Source organism: Notamacropus eugenii, chromosome 4, assembly GCF_028372415.1.
Source record: "Notamacropus eugenii isolate mMacEug1 chromosome 4, mMacEug1.pri_v2, whole genome shotgun sequence".
Taxonomy (NCBI): Eukaryota; Metazoa; Chordata; class Mammalia; order Diprotodontia; family Macropodidae; genus Notamacropus; species Notamacropus eugenii.
Window position 1 is genome coordinate 33,962,490 of NC_092875.1, and position 26,864 is coordinate 33,989,353.

The 26,864-nt window shown below is 44.2% G+C and overlaps 1 protein-coding gene and 1 long non-coding RNA gene across 12 annotated transcripts in view; one reads left to right on the plus strand and one right to left on the minus strand.

The window, feature by feature from the left end:
* HECTD4 (HECT domain E3 ubiquitin protein ligase 4) overlaps nucleotides 1-26,864 on the plus strand; it is a 204,681-nt gene that overhangs the window by 135,316 nt on the left and 42,501 nt on the right. For all 11 annotated transcript variants that reach the window (XM_072600404.1, XM_072600410.1, XM_072600405.1 and 8 more), the window contains 21 exons: nucleotides 270-433; nucleotides 1,916-2,149; nucleotides 2,877-3,069; nucleotides 3,268-3,372; nucleotides 4,151-4,239; nucleotides 4,607-4,782; nucleotides 7,157-7,292; nucleotides 7,383-7,524; nucleotides 7,638-7,804; nucleotides 8,842-8,988; nucleotides 9,923-10,107; nucleotides 11,361-11,514; nucleotides 13,640-13,920; nucleotides 14,130-14,319; nucleotides 16,721-16,802; nucleotides 17,148-17,350; nucleotides 18,305-18,440; nucleotides 20,757-20,939; nucleotides 21,652-21,816; nucleotides 22,191-22,360; nucleotides 22,803-22,918. In XM_072600404.1, coding sequence (XP_072456505.1) covers nucleotides 270-433; nucleotides 1,916-2,149; nucleotides 2,877-3,069; nucleotides 3,268-3,372; nucleotides 4,151-4,239; nucleotides 4,607-4,782; nucleotides 7,157-7,292; nucleotides 7,383-7,524; nucleotides 7,638-7,804; nucleotides 8,842-8,988; nucleotides 9,923-10,107; nucleotides 11,361-11,514; nucleotides 13,640-13,920; nucleotides 14,130-14,319; nucleotides 16,721-16,802; nucleotides 17,148-17,350; nucleotides 18,305-18,440; nucleotides 20,757-20,939; nucleotides 21,652-21,816; nucleotides 22,191-22,360; nucleotides 22,803-22,918 — 3,418 coding nt within the window. The remainder of the gene's footprint in view (nucleotides 1-269; nucleotides 434-1,915; nucleotides 2,150-2,876; nucleotides 3,070-3,267; nucleotides 3,373-4,150; nucleotides 4,240-4,606; nucleotides 4,783-7,156; nucleotides 7,293-7,382; nucleotides 7,525-7,637; nucleotides 7,805-8,841; nucleotides 8,989-9,922; nucleotides 10,108-11,360; nucleotides 11,515-13,639; nucleotides 13,921-14,129; nucleotides 14,320-16,720; nucleotides 16,803-17,147; nucleotides 17,351-18,304; nucleotides 18,441-20,756; nucleotides 20,940-21,651; nucleotides 21,817-22,190; nucleotides 22,361-22,802; nucleotides 22,919-26,864) is intronic.
* LOC140499253 (uncharacterized) lies at nucleotides 21,541-26,653 on the minus strand. The gene is made up of 2 exons (XR_011965328.1): nucleotides 25,567-26,653; nucleotides 21,541-23,076 (listed from the first exon to the last, which is right to left on the minus strand). It is a non-coding gene; the product is annotated as an uncharacterized lncRNA (long non-coding RNA).

A 26,864-nucleotide genomic window follows, 5' to 3' on the forward strand; every position in this document is an offset into this window, starting at 1 on the left:
ATCGTGTTTTTTATATATATATATATATCAGAATGTCGCTAAAGCCTCATTCTTTGGTCATTGAAATTCTATCTACTATCCATCCGTGTTGCTGCAGTACATAGTTTGGCCTCTGTCACTGCAGAGCCTTACCAGTGATACCTGCTGCCAGTTCAGGGAATGCCAGGAAATGGGGATGCTGCTGTTCAGGGCAGCATGACATAGCCTGGGTTAACACGATGCATGGATGTGCATTGACTAGCACACTTTACCCCTGTCCACACTTGCAGGAGTCTTCAGAGGATGTATCAGGAGGATTACCCTTTTTGGTGGACCTGGCTTTAGGTCTATCTGTACTAGCTTGTTCCATGTTAAGGATCTTATACAATGGACCAGAAATTACCAAAGAAGAGGAAACCTGCCAAGAGCTGTTAAGATCAAAACTTTTGCAAAGGTAAAAGATTTCAATTTGATTTCTTTTGTTTAGAAAGGGTTTGAGACTTTTCAGTAAGAAAAAGAGCATTTTGGGTTCATCTCTCAGCCATCATTATGTCTTTCATTTTATCATTCAGCATATACTAGCACCTCCTGTGTGTCAGGCACTGTGCTAGGCACTAGGAACAAAGGAAGCTCCTGCCTGAGTAAATTAGGGCCACTCACTGCAGCAGGTCCAGCAGATTGACTCTCCCATTTCAGTTCCTTCACTTGGTGAAAAATGCTTCTTCAAATGAGTACTTACTTCTGTAGAACCTCCCCATTAGACAGGGGAAAAGAACCCCACCCTAGACTTAGGGGTCCAACGGAGAGTTATTGATTGGTGTCCTTTATATAGCCCACGGGAGATGGGGTGATGTACAGTGGGCCTCCTGATCTGCTTCTAGATTGATGGTGGTGCAGCAACATCCCAGAAGGTAGCTTCTCTGCTTTCCCTTTTGGTATAGCCATGTGGGAGAGATGCTCCCTCTTTTTTGAGTGTTCCAGGATGGTAACTGGCAGAGCAAGGAGTTACCTGCTCTATCCGCTGTGATGGAGCCACATGAATGGAGTCTTTGAGATCAGTAATTGGTTGAGGGGGGATAAATGTAGGGAAGTGTAATGTGCCTTGATTTACCCAGGGAGTGCTAACAAGAGGGACATGGCTGGTCTTCCCTGTGATGCCGGGTGCTTTAGGATTATCTGGGCTGAGGCAAATAAGGGGAGACCTTCTTGGGTGTTTTTAGAGCTAAAGGCAAAAAGACAAGGGACAAATCATACTTAAGAATATATGCCAATTGTCTGGCAAGTACTAGGAGGGTGTTCTTCAGCAACTCTCTTTAGCAGCAAATCAAAGACCTCCTCTGGGTTCTTAGGACTTCCCCCTTGGGATCCTACATGGGAAATGCTGACTTGGATTCTATAAAGGGATGGGCAATAAATCTTCAATACAAAAAGATCCTAAGGGGAATAAAGGCCTTATTGATGTGTGTCTGTAATTAATTTGCTTGTATTCCTTAAAATGAGGAATAGCTCTTGCGGTTACAGAATTCTGAGAAGCAAAATGATATCCTTGTGGATGTAATGAGAAGTACAGAATCACAGAGACCAGACACTCTAGAAGTCATGAAAGCATTTAGTTTTGTTGGCCTTCCACACCGTCTGCTCTTTCACAGTGGGGTTGGTGGTGTGTCTTAGAAATTACGTTGAAGCTAGTTTTAAGGACTTCTGTGGCCCTTGATTAGTAAATTTAGAGTTGAAGCCTTTAACTACAAAAACTTTCCCAAGATGGGATAATCATGTTCACAAGTTCTCATGGTGCTCCTTGATTTTAAGCTGTTGGAGAAATTATAGCCTCCGTGCTCACTTGATCTTGTTAATGTCATTGACAGACTTCCTAGAAGCGAGGGAGATGAGGAAACTGATTGCGAGTGACCCCCCCCCTCCATCTTTGCCTTTTTAGATGTCAGTGGCAGGTGGAAGCCAATGGAGTGATCTCTCCTGCTCTGACCCCAAGTCCTTCTCCGCTGCCTCTCACCATAGACGAAGACAGGGAGTTCACCTACCCCTCTGATGTGCTGGTGCCTCCTATGGGGAATGACTTTGAACTGCCTCGGATCAGGCTGCCTCCAGGAATCATGATAAAACTCAGGGAAATTTCTGGGCGTGCAAGACCTCAGTTTAGACCAAGTATAAAGTACGTATAAAGCATCTTATTTGTGCTTCTAGACAGATTTTACTGCATTTCTCATATTCTCCTGTAGAACAAAGATCAATCCAAGTGGCATTTTTTGGCTTACCAAATATATTCTTGTTATGTCATTTATTTAGTGAATATTGACTGTCTTCCCCACAAGTCCCACCTTTGGATCCAGCCTTCTAGGTCCAGCAGTGTGTCAAGAATAACATCTCTGAGTTATCTGCAGGCAGAAAGGGTCATTAAAAACCTCTCCTTTGATTTGGGCAGAACAGAATCCTGGCTCTAATATTACTTTAAAATCACAATGTTGCTAATGATTAAGAAATGTAAAATTAGGCACCATTATTTGTGTTGGGGGGGGTGATGAGTGTTATTAATTCTACTTAAAATCCCAAACCTCAGCCAGTAGAGCCTCTTAACATTTTTATTTAAGTTTTCTGCTCTAATACATGTCTTTCCCCACTCCACCCCACCCCCACCCCCCAACCATCCTCAGCTAATGTAGTTGTTAAGTGATAGTAAGTGGTGGCCAGATCAATTAGAGAGATAGTGCTCCCATTTTTATACCTCTTATTCTCTTTGGGGACTGAAAATAGAAGTTGCAGTGAATGCTTCTTTCCTGTGCTGAAACCTAATCAAAAGTATGATCTCTCAGAACTCTCAGATTTCTGGTTAATTAATATGTGGAAATTATGTATTGTAAAGCTTTTCATTTTGACGATAGGGAAGTGGTTCAACCTGATGTCATGGAAGAAATGGTCGTATCATGTGTCATTAAACACTTGAACTTGGTTGATGCTCTGCAGTCTTTAATCAATTTCCAATATCAAGAGGAACATGCTGAAGAATATGATTTATTATGTAAAATTATGGGGGAGACCTTTAAGAAGCTCAATGCCATGGAGAGGCAGCTTCAGGTAATGAAGACCTAAGTATTTCTTATTTTCTCATAAAGAATAGAAAGGATTTCTTAAGTGTTGGATGTTAAGAGAGCTCCAAGTCTGTTTTGAATTTTTTAAAGAATAGCGTAGCTTAGATTGCCTGAGTCATATGTAAACTAGGTATTCCTTGTTGCATCTCTTTACCCTTGATCCTTACTTTAATGTATTTATCAGAGTGTTGCAGAACTGGAACAGAAATGGCAAAGCGAGGTTGATGATGCCATGCAAGGAAAACTGGAAAACAACACACCATTCTTTTATGATTATCATTTTAATGAGGTGAGCATACTAATATAGCTTCAAACATCCAAATCCCAGCCAACAGAGCCACTCCCTTTCCTTCCTTTCCCCCCCAGCCTACTCAGCTAATGGGTCAGGAAGTGATGGCCAGATCAGTAGAGTCCTCTCATGTTTGCGCAGCTGATTCTCTTTGTAGACTGAAAACAGAAGTTGCAGTGAATGCTTCTTTACTGTGTCCAAACCTAATCAGAAGCATAATCTCTCAGTCATCTAAGATTTCTGGGGAGTTACTTTAGCCAGCCCATAGAACTGTTCCAGAGGCATCCCTTTTCATACAGGATGAGGCCATGCCACCTTCACAGAAGAAGGAAATCATTTTGTTGTGTGACCTAAAATTGACCCATTTTTTTCCACAAGTAGTATATAATGATGCTAGTTCGACTGGTCTGTAGACAGTTCAGAAGTACGAATGACCAACTATCGAAGTTGTTTTTAAATGATCAGCTTATTTATAAAGATGCTGAGGAAACTGAGTTGTGATCAGATTTCACTCCATCTACAAAGACTGAGAAGAAATAATCCCCAGAGATTCCCAGAGAGGAGCCATTTTTAGTCATCAAAATGTCAGTTATCAGCTGATAAACTCTTTCTGTCCCTCAGAAATATGTCCAAAAGATGCTATTTTCTGCCTTAAATCTAATGCATTGTATCAATGTACCAACTGTACCATTGTTCCAGTGCTAATCTAATGCATTGTACAAAGGCCATTGGTGTTACAGGTTATGCTCCCATTTTTTTTTCTCAAATCATTCTTTAGAACAAAATGAAGGAACTGGAACTCTTGTGTTCGATGAAGGAGGTTTCCTTTGATGGAAGTGACCTTGAGAATATGGTCTTGTCATTGAGGTTGGTGATGGTGCAACAAGAACATGTTGAATTTATCAAATGGATGTTTCTGCCAGACAGAAATTGTAAACATCTTTATACCATCTCAGATCTGAAAAAGAATCTATGTTTGCCAAGAATTTCAGGTGACTTCTGAAGTCAAAATATTGTAGTTTTATATGAACCACAGTAGACCTTTAAAATTGGGGGCAAGACATAAAGTTGGTACAAGTTATAGTTTGGCTGTTTTTGAAAATAATGAGGGAAAAGCCCAGCTTGCCGAGGCTGCTTTTTCCTTCTCACATCCTCCAGGCAAGTTCCTTGGTTATAAAAATTGGTTTTGCCAATTTAATGAACAACTGATAGGACACAAACTTTTCTCTTTCAGGGAGAAGTTTCTTCAGGAAGTGAATTCTCTTATTCAGAAACCCCTGCACCCTCTGGCTAAAACAAAAACGTTAGTCAAGAGCTTAATGAACAGAGCTGAATTGCTACTGCATGTCACCATTGCTGCCCAGTCTGGCATCCCAAGAAGCGTGTCAGGGACACCAGCAGAGACGCCAGGTACTGCTGTAAAAAGTGAAATTCTAGCATTTTTCCCCTTTGAAACTATGGTGCATCATTGTTTGATCTTTAAGTTGGATTCAGTGAGCGTGGCTGTGCTTCCTTCTGATGCAACTGCTCCTTCTCCTGTGACATCCAGGGCTGGGGTTTCATTGTGGAAAGAACTCCTGACGTGGAACTTGCCCAGGGTCTTGCCCAGGGTCAAAGGCAAGACTTGAACCCAGCTCTTTTGGACTCCTCGGTCCCAAGCCAGCCTTCAGCCTGCTGGTCATGCTGCCTCTCTGTGCCTCTTTAGCTTTTAAAATACATTTAGTTGTATGATAGCAACTCCCATGTGTCATGTGGTGTGTGTGATACAGAGCAACACCACAGTGTAACAAATGTTTATTAAATGTACCAAGTATTGTACACTTGGGAATAGTCAAGTACATTTATCAAGTGACTGTCTAATTGGATCCTCACAACAGCCTTGGGAGGCAGGTGCTGTTATGGTCCATATTTTACAGAAGAGGAAGCTGAACAGGGACAGCGTGGTGTCACCCAGCTAGGAAGTATCTTGGGCTGGATTTGAACTCAGGGCTTCCTGACCCCAGGCCTAGTGCTCTGCCCACTGTACCACTCAACTGCCCCCAGACTAGCAGGCAGTCTTAACATAGGTGTTTGTTAACACGTAAATTGAATTGAATTTTAACCACTGCAAGCATCTACATAATCCTTTAAATTCATCACCTCCTTTGATCCTCACTGGAATCCTGTGAGGTAGGAAACTGAGACTGAGAAAGAGGTCCTCACACAAAGGAATTCTTGTTAGATGCAGGATTTGAACTCAGGCTGTTCTTGCTCCACTTGTACTGCTTTTGCTGCTAGACCACATCGCTGCCTGCTGTGATCAGTAGTTAGTTAACAGATGACAATCAGAGTCTTTGGAGTCAGTCAATCAATCAGCCAGCACAAAACTATTCACAAAACTCTGGCTAATAAAGAGCTAATCACTTCCTCTGACATCCCTTTATAAAATTTGAATCAAAGGCTACAGTGACCAGTTCTGACAGGACCCTTGTTCCCTGTGCACACCTTCTACTGGGCAGGCTTGCCCACCACTTGCAGCTCTGTATGACCCTCTTTCACTAACGATTTCAAGGGTAAAGGTTGTATCCATAGGGAGACTTAGTCAGGCTCTCCTGCCCATGACTTCAGGTCCCAGACACAAACAGAGTAACCACCAACAGTGCAGCATGGACTGAAAGAGTAATAGGAAACAAGGAAGACGTAGCCTTTGCAGAAAATGGTGCAGTGAAGAGGACTTTGACTGTGTTGCCCCAGGACCTGGATTCAAATCCAGGCTCTGCTCCTTGCAACCTCTGTGACCTTGGTTGGGCAAGCTACCTAACCTCCCTAGGCCTTAGCTTCCTTATCCTGCCAGTAATTGGCAATACCTTAGTCAGAATTTGTTTTGTTTTAAATAAAGGGATTGTCTTAGAGTGATAGGCCTCCAACTTTTTGGTCTCTTGACTCCTTTACACTTTTAAAAAATGATGTAAGATCCTCCTCCCCCAACGATCTTGTCTTGATGTAGGTTATATCTGTCAATACTTATCATATTAGAAATAAAAACAGAAAAATTTTAAGTAATGTATTTATTCATCTTAAAGAATAATAAAATTTATTATATTATTGTAGCACTTTTAAATGAAAAAAGCTACATTTTCAAAAAACAAAAAAGTTTGGTGAAAATGGCATTATTTTACATATTTTTCCAAATCTCTTTTAATGTCTAGCTTACTAAAAGACCTAAATTCTCACAGATGGTTCCATGTTCAATCTGTTGTGATATGTTTAAATCCAACCTCCCATAGATGTATAGTAGGAAAAGGGAGGAGTGTTTTTATGGGCAAATGATACCTTAGTGTGATGATGAACATAATTTTGACCTTGTGGACCCCCAATAGGGTCTTAGGGGCCTGGGAACCTACTTGGAGAACTGCTGACCTAGATGCTGTCCAAGAGTTCTCCATGTCCCAGGATTGTATCTCAGATGTCACTATGTCATCATTGCTTGCTCTTTGCCATCTTCTGCTCTGTGAAATACCTGTATTGAAATAAAAATTGACCTTGCAGGAAGCTAAGGTGATTCTTCCAGACTTCTTAGAGAATCTCTTTCATTAAATTAGTAAGAACTATAACTTAATTACTGAGGTTAGAAAATGCCTTGAGACTTGAAGGTGCTCACTAGGCTTTTGGAGCTGTGAGCATTGGCATTATGTTGGTGCATGGGGGGCAACCAGGGAAGGAGGAATGCATTGGGATGGGGATGGGAGCATGGTAAGGGCAGAACAGCATTATGATGGAGCCATTCCCTTGCCTTGTATTCTAGCCTGTAAATCGGCATCTGAGACCAAAGTGATCACTCATGCTGTCCGGCAGCCTGTGTTTCTTCGCAGCATGTCTGCTCCATCTGACCTGGAAATGATTGGGAATGAAGATTTAGAATTCACCCGAGCGAGCCAGAGGTAAGCTGCCCCTGGTGTGGCAGGGTCAGGGCCCAGGACCAGACGCTCTGCCAGCTGTGCCATTGCCTGAACCAGAGCTATTCTCCACAGGCGCCGACATGTCCCCAGCCACCGAAGCAGCTCCTTCACACTCCTTCAGTCTCTGGCAATCGAGGACAGCAGGGACAAGCCTACATACAGTGTCTTGTTAGGACAGCTGTTTGCCTTCATCGGGACCAACCCAGACCAAGCAGTAGGTCATACCCTGCCCCTGCCCCCCTCGCCTTTATCCCCATCAAGCGCACTGTGGTAGCCTGGGGAGAAGCAGCGGTCATTCAGAGCATGTTTTGGTCTTTGGTGTTTCAGGTATCCAGCAGCAGCTTCCTTCTGGCAGCTCAGACCAGGTGGCGACGCGGAAACACCCGAAAGCAGGCCCTTGTGCACATGCGGGAGCTGTTAACGGCAGCCGTGCGAGTTGGGGGGGTGACGCATCTTGTAGGGCCAGTCACGATGGTGCTTCAGGGCGGCCCCAGGTCTGTCAGTGTTCACTGTTGTCAGTTTGAGATTGTCACCTACTCTTGCTTCCCACTCCCACCTTCTTTCTCTTTTTTCCTTTGATCAGTTCCTTCCTAAAAAGCTTTCCCCACTAATGAGGGAAGCCATTCTAGAGACTGTTACCTGGGACCAGAACATGGGCAGTGACTAACTCAGAATAATTTTACAGTTGCTGTTGACAAATTGTGCCTTTCCACTTGGCCACTTGTAGCTGAGTGTCCCCTAGAGCTTTTCACTTGGCGTTCCCCACAGAGTTCCAAGGACCTTTAATCAGCGACAGAGAAGCCTGGGACCAAAGGCCATTTATGCAGCTCTACCTCTCTCTGCATCCCAGACCAACTACTGGCAGTATTTTTGTTTTCCTTTTAATTATAAAATTGATAACAGTCTCAACGAATAGAAACAATCAGAGTAAGAAATCCTAAACTGAACCATATAATCAGAAGTGTTTTAGAAGAGAATCATACTAACTAATGCAATAGGAATAGTAGGGCTTTATTCATAATCCCCTTGTGATCTCTTTTCCCTTTGTGTAGTTTTAAGCTTTTTTTGTTGTTGTTTTTTACTATCTAGTCAGAGTTATTTTTCTAATCTCATCAATTCCTTTTGGAGACTCTGGCCAAGAAGGGAGGCTCAGGTACAGTCTGGCCATGAACACATGCTCCAGGAGTTCTGAGTAGAGATTGGGAGACCACATAGGACAACCCTTCTCAGCCACTCAAAGCCCTTGAGACATTTAGCTCCATGTTCTGGTTTTCTCTTGGGGAACTGGGGAAGAATAAGCCCAAGTTTTTTATATCAGTTGGGTTCTAGTGTCAGAAGTGCCATTTGCTAAGTGCATGACTTAAAAAGCCACTCTTCTTTGGACCTTGGTTTCTTCATGCACAAAATAAAGGGTGAGATCCTGTCCTTGGCTCTGGACCATGTTGAGTTGCTCGCAGCAGTTCTGTGGTTTCTCAGTATCACCACCTTCTCTGACTTGGTCTAAGAAATGTGTTTTGATTTGTTTTCATAGAATTGAAGAACTAACCTGTGGTGGAATGGTTGAGCAGGTGCAGGAAGCCTTTGGAGAGACAATGACCTCTGTGGTGTCCTTGTGCGCTCGCTATCCTATCGCTTGTGCAAACAGCATTGGCCTCTTGTGCACCATCCCTTATACCAGGTAAAAGACTGTGCCCAAGAAACAGGAAAATGCCAGCCAGAAGTTGTGTACTTAGAAAGCTGAGCATCATATTAAAATATTCTCCTCTTTTTGAGTGAGGGAGCAGTGAATCGACAAGCTTTTATTAAGCGTCTACCACATGCCTGTCACTAGAGATTCCCAGATAAAAATAAAGTGGTTGCTGCCCTTGAAGAGCTTACATTGTAGGAGAGAGGTAAAGAGCACACATGCAATTATATGCGGAGTAACTTTGCTGGGGAGGCACTGACAGCTGGGGGAAGGGAACTAGGACAGACCTCATCTGGCATCGGGCCAAACCCTGGAGTTATCTGAGATTTTATGAGGCACTGGCCCGGTGAGGAAGAATAGTCTCAGCTCTCCTAGGGGAGAACATTCCTGAGATGACTGCTTTTATTCTGTTTACCAGTTTAAAAGTTTGAGCTTGGACTCTTTTGTGGTGCAGAAGAAGTTGTCACCCACCCTGACTTTGGATTTATTAAGTCTTTTACACCGTTTAAGACCCCACATAAATTCCATAATGTTGATTCCTCTAGTCATAAACAAACATTGATAATCACATTATGATGTGAAAATGGATGGCCTGGAAGGAGCATGAAGATGATGTGTCAGGAAGAAATAGCATGATGAAAGACATGGTCACAGTCTAAATCTCACGGAGCTCCTCTTTGATGGACAACTTGGCCATGCTGGCATGCCCAGGCTCCCTCATTAGCTTTCGTTGAGGTTACATTGAGTGCATTGAATTGGTCATTTCTTGTCATTACGAAGCATTTGGGAAAGGTCTTCATGGTGATAGTCCTGATCAGAGACCTTCCCCAGATGCTTTACCAATCTCCTGGACAAACTTAGCACTGAGCTGTCAACCTGTGAGGATCTTTTACTTTTCTGATGCCTTTTTCTTCCCCATGTGTAGGAGTGAAGAAAAGTGCCTGGTCCGCAGTGGCCTCGTTCAGCTCATGGACAGACTCTGTAGCTTAAGCAGTCAGGCTGAGGCTGGTTCCAGTGAGAAGCAGACCAAGAAGCAGAAAGTGGCCGCAATGGCCTGGGCAGCCTTCCAGGTGCTCGCCAATCGCTGTGTTGAGTGGGAAAAAGAAGAAGGTGAGAAGAGGGGAGCCACGATCCCCACCAAGGTCTATCTTGGATCCCCCTCTGCCCCACTCCCCGCTCATGCAGCCAGAGGCTTTTCTTCTCATTTATTCTGAGAAAACCATAAGTTAAAGCAAAGGTTCCCAAAGTGGGCAATACCACCCGCTAAGGGGTGTGGTAGTAACCTCAGTTGACAAAATTTTCTTTTTTAAAAACCATTAAAGTGTTAAAGAAAATAGATTTTCAGGGGGGCACTGAGTTATTTATTTTTTTTTTGAAAAGAGGGTGGTAGGCCAAATAAGTTTGGGAACCTCTGAGCTAAAGGATGTTTTTAGGATTCAAGGGTGGGGAACCTGTGACCTTGAGGCCACTTGTGGCCCTCTAAGTCCTCAAGTATAGCTGAGCAAGTCCCCTTAACAAAAGGATTTGTTCTGTAAAACTTGGACTCAGTCAAAAGGTCTTATCCAAGGACCTAGAAGGCCACATGTGACCTCAAGTCTGCAGATTCCTCAACCTTGCTAGATTTTTTGGAAACAGCTGATCAGTTCCACCTCCCCAAAGTTAAGCAACTTGTTTCTCATTTCTTTCCGCACTTAGGTATGAGGTGATTCAGTGAAATGGTATAATTGCTAATGGTAACCCAGTAAGTTGGTGTTTACTAGTTATATTTGTACGTAACATTCATTTTCAATTTATTGCTTAAGATATGATTCTTAAAAACGTGCCAGAGAAAAATTCAACATTCTAATGAGACGATATGGTGTTAGTCAGAAGCAGCATATTTTCATTAAGACTGTATTCAGTAGTAAGTCCACAATGACCAGATGGATGGAGGGCTCATGAAAATCCCTCCTGCAATATGCTCAGGAAGTACTTGTCAGTGTCCCCAAAACTCCCCACAATATGAAGCTGCAGAGTAGGTGCTCTGCCCTGTTGGAAGAAGTTTTCTCTGTGAATGAAATCCTACGTGTGACTCAAACAGTAAACCAACCCTATTTGCATTTTCGCTTTTCCTGATGGTTGCTGGTCTATCTGAATCAAATAAAATGGTTTTTCCTGGTTATCTGTGGAATAGTGAATATTCTGCTCTAGGACTAGTCTTCAACGAGAAACAACCTAAAGCAAAATTAAGGAAACCCAAGCACCAGTAAAGAGGCTTCACAAAATAAGTGATTGATCAGTGATTGATCCTTGTCAGTCCTGTAAGGTCTTGGGTTTGCTGCTGACTCACCATGTGCATCCCATCTCTGCCTCTGACCCTAAAGGTGGCTCAACCGAGGCTGTACACTCAGGTCTGGCACGTCAGGTATCCAGCCTACTCACCAACCACCTTGCCCGAGCAACTGAGTGCTGTGGCAACCAGGCTGCCGGAAATGACGCCCTTCAGGATGTTCTCAGCCTTCTGAATGACCTCTCCAGGTGCGGTACCGGAGAGCCTGAGGGGTTGGGGGGAACAGGAGTTGTGGGCCACAACATCCTCAGAATCCTGAGCCTTGGGGGATTTTTGAAAATCCCAATGATAGTCTCATAAGATAATGTTATCATTTGTGTTAATCCCTGGGGGGCAGCAGCTGCTAGTCTTCTAATTGCATTCAGTAACCAAAGACCAGACCCCCTTGCTGGCAAAATTAAAGCATAACTTTCCATTGCCTCCAATTAACTCTTCTTCTCATACCGTGCTTTCAGAAGAAGAAATCCTCCTTTGGTTTAATAGCATCATTACTGAGTTATGAGGTTAGCAGGGGTATATAGTCCCAGGACAACTGCTTGTATTTCTGGATCAGTCCAGAGAAGTAATACAGACCTCGTTGTAGCAGCTTCTGAAGCCGGAGGCTGCAGATCTCGACGTAGTCGTAGTGTTCCCTTCTTTAAAGAGATCAAATAAAATAAATTTATAAATCACTTCGCTCCTCTCGCCTTGTAGGCACTTAATAAATGCTTGATTTTTCCCCCGTTCCTTTACAATTAAGCCAAATAGAAGAGCTGAGTGTTTTCTACCAGTCACTGAACTTTTGTGCTTAGTGAAACCCTCTTTCATCAAATGTCGTGGAGTTTTCAGATTTGAAAGAAAGGCTCTGGAAATCTTGAATTATCTGTTGATTTTAGGTAGTGGCATTCACCTTTTAAAGCCTTGAAAACTCACAATGTCAGCAGGCATGAAATACTCAGAAATAATGTTTTTAATTATCAGTCAGTAATCAAAAAGCATTTATTCAGCTCTGGGGATATAAAGTATGGGGAAAAAAACCCCACTGTCCCTGGGCTTCCATTGGTATAGGGGAGGCAACATGTATATAGCCAGGTACTTACAAGACACATGCAGGATAAGAAGAAGGAACTCTCTTAGGAAAGGCACTAGCATCTGGGTAGCTGGGAGGGGCGTCCTGTAGAAAGTGAGATAGGAACTGAGTCTTCAGGGAAGCCAGGGAAGATGAGAGTAAGAGCTAAGGAGGCAGAGCACTCCTAGCTGAGGAGGTAGCCATGGGCAAGGCAGAGTGTGGGGAGTTGACAAGGCATGTAAGGAGCAGCCCAGAGGCCAATGTTGCTGGACCCCAGAGGGTAAGGAGGGTAGGAAATCGTCAGAACACTGGAAAAGTGGAAAAGGGTGAGTCTGTGATGGGAGCGGCAGGGACTGACATGCATAGATGTGTATCTTCAGAAAATGACTTTGTCGCTTGGGAGGGTGGTTTGAAGGGATGAGACGGAGACCAGTTAAAAGGCCAGTGCAATAGTCCAGATAAGAAGTGGCGAGGGCCTAGTGCTGGTTGATGACTGTGTGAGAGGAAAGACCGGGACATAAATAAGGCATGTTGTAAAGATAGAAATAACAGGATGTGATGATGGATTGGCCATCCTAGGTGAGTACAAGGGCATTAAGGATGGCACTGAGGTTGAGAGCCTGAGTGATTAAGAATGTGGTGGGATCCTTGACAACTTGCATTAAGGAAACTGGAAAGGGGGGTTGATTTTGGGGGAAAGATAATGAATTATTTTTTGGACGTGTTGAATTTGAAGTGTCTGCAGGACACCCAGTTAGAGATGTACAAAAGTTGGTTGGTGCCATGGGACTGGAGCTCAGACAGAAGTTAAGGCTGGATAGAGAGATCTGGGAGTCACCTGCATAGTCACCCATAATTAAACCCCTGTGAGCCACTGAAGGATCCTCACAGGAGATAGTGCAGAGGAGAAGAGGTCCTTAGAGAGAACCTTGGGCACCAAGTGCATGTAATGGTTGTGTCAACCGAGGTGGCTGAGAAGGCCTGGTGAGAAAAAGAAGAGGAGGAGGACCAAGAGGGGACAGCATCATGAACACACAGGAAGGAGAGAGTGTCTAGGAGGAGAGGGTGATTGAGACCATTGGATTTGGTAACTTTGGAGAGAGCAAAGATGGCCTAGATGTTCGCATGTCCTCATAAAATTCTGGCACCAAAGCTGAGGTGTCTTCTTTAGGAAATCTATTTTCAAGAGGTTAATTGGTCTTACCTAAGAGAGGTTGGCCTTTTCGTTTGCAGTCTCATTTCACAGATCCCATTCTTCTCTCCAGGAGTCACATTGGGAAAGCGATCCTAAGCCAGCCAGCATGTGTGTCCAAGCTTCTTTCTCTGCTGCTTGATCAACGCCCTTCTCCAAAGCTGGTCCTGATCATCCTTCAGCTGTGTCGTGCAGCACTGCCTCTGATGAGTGTGGAAGACTGTGGGAATGTGGAGCTCCCCCCATGGAGCTACTCGGTGCCCTCCTTAAATAGCGAGCAGGATGATCCCAGTGATCCAGCTTCCAAGATTGCATCCCTGCTCTTGGCAAAATTGGCAGATTATGTGGTCCCAGGTAAAGAGCTTGGAAGGAAAGAAGGCCATGCCGAGGTATAGTCTTGTTCTAGCTTGTCATTCAGTGTTGTTTAATGTGCCTCAGAGCACAGCAAGGCCAACTGTTACAAAGAGGGAGATGAGGTAGAGGCAGCCTTTTGCCAGGGCAATGGTGCTAGCTTACAATGGAATCATAGGCATCTTCTAACGGGCTTTGCTTTTTACTTGAAGGATGCCAAACCGTGCTTTCTCCTACTGCCTCTGAACCGGATACAACCTTGGCAAAAGCCAGTCCAAAGAATTCTATCAAAGGAGACAAAGACCCCGGGGAGGAGAGTGAGGCAGTGGATGGCAAGCTGTCTATTTTTATTCACAAGAGGGAAGATCAGTCATCCCATGAAGTCCTACAACCACTGCTAAGGTAAATCAGACCTAACTAGTCTTTGAGATGGCAGCAGACGGTGGGGATAATAATGGAACTCTCCCTCCTCTGACACTAGCTTTGAGGCCTCCTCATCGCATCAGGGGGCCCTGGGCTCTCAGAATCTGAGCCAGACAAGTCCTCTTGGGCACTCTTTTTACCGAGCTGTGTCAGTCTTCATAAGAGCCTTTTTCATGGGGTGTCAGAGAGGCCCATCCGTAGCCTGGCCATGGGGTTAGTGGCTGGTCACCATTTACCAAAGCATAGAGCCCTGTTAGTCTGCAACAATGTCTGGAGGCCCTGTGCCTTGGAACCTGCTGATCTCAGAAGTGTTGTACCATGCATGTGAAATGTTTGAATCATGGAAGCGTGAGCAAGTAAACGCATCCTCAGTATCCAGATATTTCAAACCCATGAGAATCCTCTTAGAGAATGAACGAAGGAATGAATGGAAAACCTTTCTGAAGTCCTTTACCTGTGCCAAGCACTGTGGATATAAATACAGAAGCAGATGGCCCCTCCCCTAAAGTTTTTATTCTAATAGGGAGATCTGTCACATGTAAGGGATTGGTCGCCAAGGTGTGGGGGCTTTGATTTGGAAGGTCACAGGTATATAAGTTGAGGCATAGGAGAATCAGGTGCTAAGTCCTTTCTAGATCCTGTTGATTTGATTACTTCGCCCATAACAGGAGGTGGCCTGCTGAGTATGCAGAACAAGAAGATGATTGGGCTAGGTGGTCAGACAGGATGTGAGGCATGGCCAGGTCGAGTGGGCCATGTGCATTGCCACCCGCTGACTCCTCAGTCAGTGCAGCTCAGATCCATAGCAGGGCACTGACTTTGAAGCCAGAGGCCTTGGCTCTTTCCCTTACTAGCCTTATGACCTGGGAAGACTGCGCAAGTGTAGTCACTGTAAACATGACCTTGAGTCAGTGACTGTCTAGGCTGCTAAATGACAGAGGCAGCTTCCCCCACGTATCTGCTCACTCCATCTGGTCTTTCCCTGTGCTGTGCTGGCAAACAGGAATACTGCCCTGCAGCCTGAGGGAGGGTGGAGAGGGTTGTTTGGATCTAAAGGGCAGATTTGGTCTGGCTGGACCAGCGCCTGCCATCCTCAGCTTCCCCATCAGAGCCATTGGCCAAGCATGAGCACGACTATGGTGGATCAGAGGGGCTGCCGTCTCAGAGCTGGGGCTAGATGCGAGCAGGAGGAAGGCACACCATCAGTTCTTGGATGTGATGGTGGGGTTTGCTCTTTTCCTTCGCTGTTCTTTTAAATTAATAAATCGGCTAGGTATTGAAAGTACAACTCTAGTTGGTGCCTTCCTCACCCCTCCCTCCTCTCCCATCTATTTTCTACTTGCTTGTCAGATTGGCCTTTCTAAACACTGGCCTCACCATGTCCTCATCTTCTCACCCCAGTCAGGAAATTCTGGTGGTTCCCTGTCATTTCCAGGTCAGACACAAAATCCTCTGTTTGGCTTTCCAACCTTTGTAGCCTGGGCCCCTCCCACCCTTCTAGTCCTCTTGTAACTTATTCCCTGCCATACTCTCAGCAGTATTTGGTCCAGAGACACCAGCCTTCTTGTGCTAGCCAGCAAAACTCTAAGCATCTTCCCAGGCCTGGAATGGCCTCCCTTCTTTCCTCAGCCCTTCAAGTCCAGTGAAAACTCCACCTTCTCCAGGAAGCCCTTCCTGACCTTGATCAAGGCCTCGGCCATCCCTCTGGATGATTGCTAATTTACGTTCTATCTATATTGTTTGTCCCTAGTTGTTTGCCTGTTGTCTCCTCTGTTAGACTGTGAACTCTTCCAGGGCAGGGCCTGTCTTTTCCCTCTCTTTGTGTTCCTGGTACTTTGAACTGCACTGGGCACACAGTGGGTACTTAATAACTGCTGACTTGACTTAACATGACCCTTGCTCTGCTGGGCTGCTTGTTATTCTTTGTTACTCCCCTTACCCAACATCCTACCTCCTGCTCCTGCTGGCTTTGACTGGCTGTTCCCTCCTCATTTTGTAAGCAGGGGAAGGAAGTGCACATTATGGGGGGGGGGGGGGAGGGGTCTGTGTGTCGTGGGGGAGGGGAGGTGGTATTTATTTCTGTGTAAACAGGCTTCTCTTAATTGCAAGGTCCTCAAGGGCAGGACCTCTTTCACTTCTATTGTTACATTCCTAGAGATCCTAGGAGACACTGTAGGCACTTAAATAGTGCTCACCCGTCGAGTGCTCACTGTATCTTATTCTGCCCTGAAGCCTTTGTATTTGAGCGTTCGGCAAACCACTTGCCTTTGGGGAGTCTTGTCCTTCTTTAAACCCAAAGTGACCTAATTTTTGTTGCCCACCCATCTCTTCTTTCCTGCCAACAACGTGCCCCTCACTCTCTTTTCCTTTGCATTTGCAGCAGTTCTGAGGGGCGGCCATTCAGACTGGGCACAGGTGCCAACATGGAGAAAGTGGTGAAAATGGACCGAGACATGACCAAGGTGAGCCTGGCATGGAGGAACCTTTTCTTCTCTAGCCTGGACCTGGCAGGAGTCTCCGTTGTTCATCTCCATCCGTTACGATAGTGAAATAGAAAATCAGTTCGGTTCCTCATAAAGCAAGACAGGAAGATGGGACATTGTGAGATTTCTCACCAAGCCAGTGCATTAACTAAAGATGTTTTAAAATAAACTGTATTAAAATACAAACCCTGGCATTTGAAGAGAGCATGTGTGTTAAAGGTTTGGGCTCTAGAATGGTGCTATGGGATTTTGACAGCATTGAGGGGATGGGGCTGTTAATGACAGGGCCAGGTGTGCCCAACATTCCTCCCCTTGATCTCTCAGAGTGGCTGCTGTGAAGTGATCACAGAGGAGGCTGCAGCTGCCCTTCGGAAGGCTACTAAGTGGGCCCAGTCCGGCCTCATTGTCAGCGTTGGGCCTCCCGTGGAAACCGCCAACCCAGAGACTGTGAGTGCGCTGACTACAGGTGACAAAAAGAAAACGGCCCAGACCTCCATTTGTCGAGAGAGGAATGCTGAACTTGCAAGGTAGAGACGTTCCAAACTGATCTAAGATCTGTTCTTTTATGGACTGGCTTTTAGCACTTAATTTGGTGTCCTTACCTTTCCCTGTTGGAAACAGGCATGCAAATTTATGAGAATACAAGTCATTTCTCAAATGCTCAAAGGATATAAACAGGCAGTTTTCAGATGAAGAAATCAAAGCTATCTGTAGTCATGTGAAAAAATGCTCTAAATCCCTGGTGATTAGAGAAATGCAGATGAGAACAACTCTGACTGCCCCCTCATGCCCATCAGACTGGTGAATGTGACATGTAAGGAGAATAATAAACATTGAAGGGGACGTGGGAACATTGAAATGAGGACATAAGTCATGAAGCACCAGCTCCCCATTCATTAGAATTGTGTTTTGCTTGGGTGCAGACAAAAAATTCTCTCTGGTCCTTGACATCTGTGTGGGTTATAAGCTTTCCAAAATGCAAGGTTTGAGGTGGCAGTGGAGGTCTAGAGAGCCACAGTCAGGTCAGGGAACGGAAGGTGAATTTATTCTGAAGAACCACTCTAGGAAACCCCAAATGTAACTGGAGAGAAATAAGGACACTTTACTGTCATTCCTTCTCTCCAAAGTTCAAAGCCTCCCATTCCTGGTCCTTGTCACACATATGCAGTGCTTTCCCTCACAAAGTAGGATGGGTCAAAAATAGCTGGTCTTTGAGAATCACCATTACCAAAATGTCCACTGAGAGAGGAAGAGCAGGAAAATACCTGCTGGAATTCTGAATTCCTGGGCTGCTGAACCTCTGTGCACTGATATTTTATTCTCTCCATGTCTGTCAGCCTAATGCACTTTGACTTACTCTGTCCAGCTGCACTGGTTTCATTGTGACAGACAGATGTTCCAGGGTCATCATCATGGTGAAGGCCATGCCCTTTCCCTGGTCAGTTCTTAGGCACATGATCTCATTCTGTCTCCATTTCCAGAACTGACCCTGTGCGCCCATTCATCAGTGGCCACGTTGCAAACAGCATGGCTGCGGAGGTGATCGCTCTGCTTCATAGTTTGTTAATGGCACCGGAGTCGAATGCTGCTCAGATATGGACAACAACTGCTGAAAAGGTAAGCATCACAACCCGCCTACAGTTACATCACAGTGTTATTAATAATCATTAATTGTGATTAATAATAATTATTATGCCATATAATTACATATATTTATATTATATATAATTGATAATAAATGTACCTCATTGAAAAGGAAATTAGTTGTGGCTCTCCGTGTTTTGTGGTATAATAGCAAGGACACTGACCTTGGAGGTAGAGAAGCTGGATTTAAATCCTGGCCCTGGTGCTTACCCTCCATGTCACCCTGATCTTCAGTGCCCTTCTCTGATAACCTTGGAGGTCCCTAGACATAAATACACATATACTTTTAGTAAAGGGAAGTTGGGTAAATATTGTCAGTCTGTCATTCTCATCCAGCGTTTTTTGGTCCCAACACTTCATAACATCCCCTTTTCTCCTGATCACAATTCCCACTTTGGAGTTCAGACCTTAAGATTTACTTTGTAAGAAACTGCTTGGTGCTGGAGGATAGATAAGTGTTCATTATACTTTTCCTGCTCTCAAGGAGCTTACATTCTATTGGGCATAAATAAGATAGGCACAAGGTAGACCATGATGGGGATAAAATCAAGATTCTTTTTCACTGGTAGGGGTGGTAATCAACAGAAAGTTTTGTGGAGAATACCTGTTGTGTTGTACATACTGACATCATAAGCTGGTCCGTGTACGGTTTAACTGCACCAGATGGACATGATTGATCCCTTAAAGAATTAAATAGCAGGATTTTTTTATTATTTTGTTTTCAGTGTTCTACAAACACTTCCTTATATCTGAGATTTTTTTCCCCTCCCTCCCCTTCCTTCCTCTCTACTTCCTCACTCCCTCCCGGAGATGGCATACAATTTTATATAGGTTCTGCACATACATTCCTGTTAAATACATTTTCACCTTAGTCATGTTGCATAGAAGAATTAAAATGAATGGGAAAAATCATAAAACAAAACATAATACAAAAGAAAATGGTCTGCTTCATTTTGCAATCGAATTCCATAGTTCTTTCTCTGGATGTGGAAGGCATTTTGCCTCAAGTCCATTGGGAATTTTTTAAGTCCTTGCATTGCAATGAAGTACTAAGTCTACCAGAAAAATTCCTTGCACACTGTGGTTGTTACTGTGTACAAAGTTCTCCTGGTTCTGCTCCTTTCACTCAGCATGAGTTCATGTAAGTCTTTCTAGGCCTCTCTGAAGTTCTCCTGTTCATCATTTCTTACAGCACAATAGTATTCCATTACATTCATATACCACAGTTTATTCAGCCATTCCCCAGTTGATGGGCATCCCCTTGATTTCCAGTTTTTGGCCACCACAAAGACAGCTGCTATAAATATTTTTGTATATTTGGGACCCTTTCTCATTTTTATGATCTCATGGGGATACAGTCCTAGCAGCAATATTGCTGGGTCAAAGGGTATGCACATTTTTGTAGCCCTTTGGGCATAGTTCCAAACTGCTCTCCAGAATGGCTGGATCAGCTCACAGCTCCACCAGCAGTGAATTAGTGGTCCAACTCCCCCACATCTTCTCCAGAATTTATCATCTCCTTGTTCTGTCATGTTTGCCAATCTGATAGGTATGATGTGGTACCTCAGAGTTGTTTTGATTTGCATCTCTCTAATCAATAGTGATTTAGAGCATTTTTTAATGTGATTGTAGATAGCTTTAATTTTTTGCTCTGAAAACTGCCTGTTCATGTCCTTTGACCATTTATCAATTGGGGAATGTCTTGTATTCTTGTACATTTGACTCAGTTCTCTATATATTTTAGAAATGAGGCCTTTATCACTGACACTAGTTGTAAAAATTCTTTTCCAGTTTTCTGTTTCCTGCCTCATCTTCGTTGCATTGGGTTTGGTTGTGCAAAAACTTTTAATAGCAGTACTTTTTTAACTAAAGTTCTGTAATCTGTTCCCTTTTTACTACAATAGTTTTTAAAGTGAATTCCTTGCACCAAGTCTTGAAATCAATTAGATATTGAGAAGACATTGTAAACTAGATTTACTTGCTTTCACATGGACAGTTTTTATTTTGCTTCCCTAGCAATATGGTGTCCCATTTTCCCATATTTTTAAGGTTATGTTTGCCAGTTCTGAGATTGTGCAAGAGCCACAAGCCCTGTGAAATTCCCACCACTTGCCCTTGGAGCTCCTGTGGGAGCCCCCATGGAACTGTTGAATCTGTCATTTAGCATATAGAAGGACTGAACTCATCTTATCAATCATATGACCACTCCATTTTCTTTCTTTTCTAAGAAGAGTTCATACAAAAAAAGATTCAGATCCAAGCCCTGTCCCCTCTCTTCCATTCACCTAGGTTCTGTCTCAAGCCCTGATGTACATCCCCCAGCTGGGAAAATATGCTGAAAGCATCCTGGAGAATGGAAGCAGCAGTGGCCGAAAGCTCGCCAAGCTTCAGAGGGTTGCCCGACAAGCTGTGGCCGCACTGTGTGCACTTGGGGGCTTTAAAGAGACCATCAAGATGGGGTCTGAAGTTCAGGTAGTGCACTCCATTTGGCCCCTCCTCTTAATCCCCAAGCCTTCACTTTGGAATTTACAGCTCCTTCTTGCCCTGCTGAATTTCTGTAGAACAAGCCTTTTAAGCCCAATGAGACAGCCAGAGCATCATAGTTTAGAGGTTAAAGCTAAATTCTGAAAGGGCTCGTTCAGTCCTGAAGCCTGTCACCAGCTACTTAATGTAAAAAAACGAGTGATCCAAGCAGCTGGAACTGGACCACCATGGCTTTTCTCTCCAATGATGCACATTTCATTCTCTCAGTATCTGTGAGGTCTGGGGCCTGGGAGTCTCTAGCTGACTTTATGCACTTAGTTAAACTGATCTTTGGATGGGAATTCCACCATCTGTCTGCAGGCACCTCCTTCTGAAGGCTTCACAGCTTGCTATGACCCTCCAGTGGTCACCTTCAGCTGTTACAGCCTTGGAGAGCTAATGACCACCTCCATGCCAAGAGAGAGCACTGGAGGAGGTTCATAGTGGGGGCATTTGTGAAATCAGTTTTATAAAATACAGACTCTGTCTCGTGGAGTTTCACTAATTGTCTATAGCATTTGAAGAAGGTCAGTTAAGACTATCACACAAGTGTCACTTCTCTCACTCATCACCATCTTTTACTTTGGTCGCAACTGGGCCTCCACTACAGATGACTGACAAGCCATGGGCATTCTTGGGGCTAAGTCATTTCTCTCTCTAGGTATTGGGGAGAGGAATATCCGGGAGCATTGGAGTAGTGGCGTCAATCAATGAGCAGGAAGGTATAGCCACTGTCAAATTTCCACCCATAGACTGTAGAAAGACCTCGCAAGCATCAGACACATTGACTATTCCATTATCTAGACTTTGTGTTCCAAGATCCGAGGTAAGGTCATTTTCAAATCCAATGTCACTCTAAATGATCATTTGCACAGTCATGAGTAATATATAGAAATTCTATATGGAAAGTACATGACTAAATTAAATGTGGCTTATAGTGTGCATGCATCTTGGTCGTGAGCATTTCAAAGCAGCGTTTGTGTGGAAGTTACCTGGTATGTGATGTAAGATGTGTTCCTTTGTAGCAGGGATGTACTGTGTGCTGCTGCTTTGTTGTGATTTTGTTATCTGTGTGTGTGGCATTTTTTAATTGACTGTGCAAAATGAGAATTAACTACTCCAGATAATAACACCCTCATTTCTTAGAAACTAACTACTTGAATTTAACTTTTTGCCGTGCCCCCCCACCACCGCCATCAGGCATTGCCTCTTCATAAACTGTCCATTACTGAGAAGGTAGTACAGGCAGTCCAGTCCATGTTGCTTCCTCAGGAGGGAAGTCTATCTATTCATACCTCACTTCCTGCAACAGGAGATGGCTCAACCCCAGTAATGGCAGTGGTTCGGCTCCTTGCTGAGATCAGAACGAGGTGAGTGCACCGCTTTTGTCTCTGTTTCCACCCAAAAGCATGTGTGCTCATCTTCGATGTCGGGGGAGGCAGGGGGAGGGCGAGCATGGTGATGGCTGACTGTGGGCTGCTGGCACAGCCGGTGCTTCTCTGAAATGGCTTGGGCCCTCCTAACACTGACACTCTCCTGTTTTGGGGCTGAAAACACATTCTTTTGCATCTCCCTCATTGTGGGTGTGGATCATTCTCCCTTCAGCACCCATGCCACCAAGCACCAGTCAATTCTGTGCAGGAAAAAAGCATCCTCTAGGACCCTGGTCGGATCCAGCTTAGGGAAAGCCAGAGGAATCAGAACTGGGAACTAGGGGCCTGGGGCAAACTTGTCTAAAGCTCATTTCAAGATGACTTCATTACTATTTTACTGACAGTTTTGAAATGTTCTTCAATGTCTTTTATCATCAAGAGCATGCCTGGTCATGGCCCAGCTTTTAGAAGACAGTTTGTTTTGTGAGGAATTCCTACAGCAGTGTCCGGCAGCCATCGAAGTCCTCAACCTTGTAGCCCAGGAATGCAGCCCTGGTAAGTGCCTCCTGTCTTCTGTCGTCATTGTGGCCATATGGCACTGTCTGGAGTCAGGTGATGGTGTTGGGGCCCATTTCCTTAAGCACTCGTCCTATAGAGTGCTCAGAGCCAAGGACTCTGGATCACATCACTCAGCCCAGGCCCGAGCCTCCAGTCTGTGTAAATGAATAGTTAGAATGTTAACTTAGGTCTGTTAGGACATTTCACCATTCAAATTTATACTATTTCACCTATTTTTTCCTCACTAAAACTTAACAATCCCTAGGGACGTTTCATGCATGGTCTCACTGTTGCTGTTGGCAAAATTTGAGTTGAAAGCAAAGTTAAGTGTTTACAGTAAGAGATATCCTTCAAGTGCACCTATATAAATGAAAATTCATCATTTGTTTCAGGGGCATAATTATGAAGTTATGAAGAATCATTCTGAAGTTCAAGATTAGATTATCTTTTCCTTAATGTACCTGTACTGGAACTTTTACCATCTAGAAGAAATATGTACCTTTTGCTCTCTCTTTAAGGTTTTCCTTATTTTTTTCTTCTTTGGGTGGAAATGGGTCATTTTCTTGTTTCTGTCACTAAAGATTCCCTTCTACCCTTTGCCTTTCCCCATGCCTATCCTTGCTTTGGTTCTCTGACCCTTTTTAAAATTCTTTCACCTTCTAGTTTCTTATTTATCTGCTCTTATGACTTGCCCTTATTTATCAGACATCATAGCTAGAAAATAGCAGATTGTAGAATACAGACAGGACTGAGAGAAAGCCCAGGAGAAAATGAGGATGTTTAGTCTGTAAAACTTAAAGGAAATCTGTTTAGCTCCTAGACTGAAATTAAGCAGGCCTAAATTTCTTCAAGAATGGGCTTTGTATCTTGTTTGAACTGCATCCCAATTTGGCGAACTGCATCCCAATTTGGCTAACTGCAGTTTAGTGTTTCTGGCTTAAGCGTCATTTTGAAGCAGGTTTTGGCTGATTTTAAAGATTGTGTAAATCAGCGGCCTGCCAAAGGATTTCAGGTGGCCCACTAAAAATATAGGGTTGCCACTGTGCACTCTCCTGTTTATCATGTGACCCACAGCAACCAATGTTGTCAGTCTGTCCTTGGTCTAACCTAACTTTGACCCAAAGAAGTTTAGCCTATTTTAATTTTGGCCCCTACCTACCGCCAAGTTGTGTAGGTCTGATGTAAATGATCAGATTTTGTAAAGTAATCTGCTTTCTAACCTTAGAAGAACAAGGTTATCTTGAGCATCAAGATAACTTCTACTAAATAATCATAACTTGTATATTGAAAAATGACTTCACCATTGCAGAATTAGGCTGCAGCTGAGGTTTATGTGTGCAGTTCCTGGTAAGCATTTCCTTTTTGTTTACTGTGTCACTCACAGACAGAAACTGTATTAGTAAACTGGTCCAAGTCCATTCAGGATTCTTCCTATTCAGTTTAGAGGCAGGAAACCCTGAAATTTCATGTCTGTTATGTTCCTAAGGCCCCACGAATCTTGCACTCTTTTCTTTATTCTTTTCCTTTCTCTTTAGTTGGTCTTCTTCTTTCCCAGATTTCAGCTCTCACCTCTCCAAAGACAGCTCCCAAATATTTGTCCACAGCTCCAATCCTAGTCCATTTCCAGCTCCCTTTTAAATATTTCCACATGTCTGCTCTGCTAACACCTCTGAGTTAACATGCCCCAAACCAAAACTATCCTGCTCTCTTCCCTGCCACTCTCCAACTTGAGTTCTTCAATAGGGCTGTCATCCTCACAGACTTAAAACCACAGAATTGTGTTGCAGAAATCCCGTCTTTACCCCAACCCAATCTAGTCAGCTTACAAGGGTTAGTTGTTATCTGGCAGCTCACTTCCACTCCTCACTTCTACCCTAGCTCTGATCACTTATTAACTAGTCTCCCTGCTCTCAGTAACCTTGCCCTTCCCCCCAAGTTAACCTTCTTTAGATGCACTTTGGATACATCATTCCCATGCACAAAGATGGCTTCAGTGGCTCCCTTTTGTCCCAACAGATCAAAATCCTACTCATCAGTCACATGCCCATGGTTCTCAGCTGGGCAGCCCCAGCTGCCCTTGTCAGCCTTGTCTCTCACTTATCCTATCCACAAATTCTTTCATTTAGTCAGTGTAGCAGCTAGCACCCCTATCATACACAGGAGGATCTGCAGCACAGGTTCTTAGATCTGCTTTTCTAAAAGAAAAACAACTTTTGAGGAGTCAACAATCTACTTTAATTACATTCACGAGTAGAGAAAATACAAGCAGAGGCATAAAGACCAACAGATAGGGCTTCTAACTGTCTGACCATGAACAATACATACATCACAGATCAATAGACAGAGCCAATTGTCTGACCATTACATATGTACGTAGTTACCAGAGAGAGAAGCACCAGCATCTGGGTTTTCAAAGCTGAGGGATTTGGGTGTGGGGCTCTTTAATGGCTACCCAGAGTCTCTTCTATGCATCACATGAACCTTCTTCCAAAGAGTAAGCCCCCAAAGCAAAACCTCACCTCAGAGTATATATACACTCTTCTGGGCTGGAAGGTATCACAGCCCCTGACCTGACCCTCCAGACCCAGTGCCTCATTAATTAACTGTCTCGGCCTAACTGCTGTGGGCTGCCTGGGTCATCTTACCTATCTCCAGGTCTTCGGTGGCCAGCCGGATAAACGTATGGAGAGAAGAGACTTCCAGAGTCAAACAGAGGTTGTAGGCTTTATTCCGGATCTTAGCTACATGTCAGCATGCAGGGCAAGTTCTTCCCGAGGAGAAAGGAACCACACCCCCCCAGTATGCAGGGCTAGTGCTCCCCTCAGGAGCCCCCTTCTCCTCCCAAGGAGCAAGGAAAAGAGAGGAGCCCTCAGGCTTTCCTGTCCCCATTTAAGCTCTCCCCCTGCTAGTTTGCCTGTGGACACGGTGCATGCTCTCAGCCCCTTAGCCAATTAACAACAGGTGTGCTCAGACCACGGCCCAATCTCAAGGGTGGGATGCTCTCCCCAGCAAGTTTCCACTGAGAAGAGGTGGAAAAACAAGATAGCTCATGTTTCACTCCTCAATTCCCAGCTGTTCCCTGGGGGGACCTCGTGAGAGCTCTGCGGTTTAGAAGCCCTCACCTTTACCTGCCCGAGAGCGTTCAAGTGAGAACTGAGCTTTTACCCCAACAGTTAACAAAAGACGTGGGCCTTCCTCCAAAACAAGCCTTCCCTAATCAAGCCTCCCTTAATGGGCTTCAGATGAGGCCTATTAATGGGCCGGGAAGATCTTTAACTCTAATTAGCATTACAGTCAGAATCCTGGGACATTCACCGTGTGTCGTTCTGTGGGGCCTTAACTCACACATTCTCCTCTTTGCCTCTGGAAAGTCTGGAAGATTTCTCTCTTCATGCTTCGAGAAGGCCTTCCTCCCTCGGCTGAGTTCCCACAGCGCTCTGTACTGCTCTCTTATTGACCCAAGTTCTGCCAAGAATCTCTCATCTGGCCACAAGCAGTTCAGAGACTCTCTTACACTCTGTGTGCTCCACAGTGTCTAATGCATATTAACCCTCAGGAAATAGTAAATGAATCGATTATAATTTTTCTTTTTTTCTTAAAAAAAAAAATCTCTTTTCCAAAATGTCCAAAATACCCTTCCCATTAGCCCCTTACCTACAAGTAGAATGTAAACTTCTTGAGGGTAGGAACTGTTGTGATTTTTATCTTAATATCCCAACTGGTTACCATAGTGCTTTGCACATAGTAGGTGCTTAATAAGGGTCTGTAAAAATGTCTTGGTTGTTGAAGTCAAATTATGAGTGATTTCTTCCTGTTCTAAAAGATTTAGAATTGAAATTTGGAATTCCTGAAATTGGAGAGAACCAATGCAGCAGAGTGCAAAGAGTGCCAGATGGGCAGTCAGGAAAACTGGGTTTAAGTCCTTGCTCTGCATTCACTAACT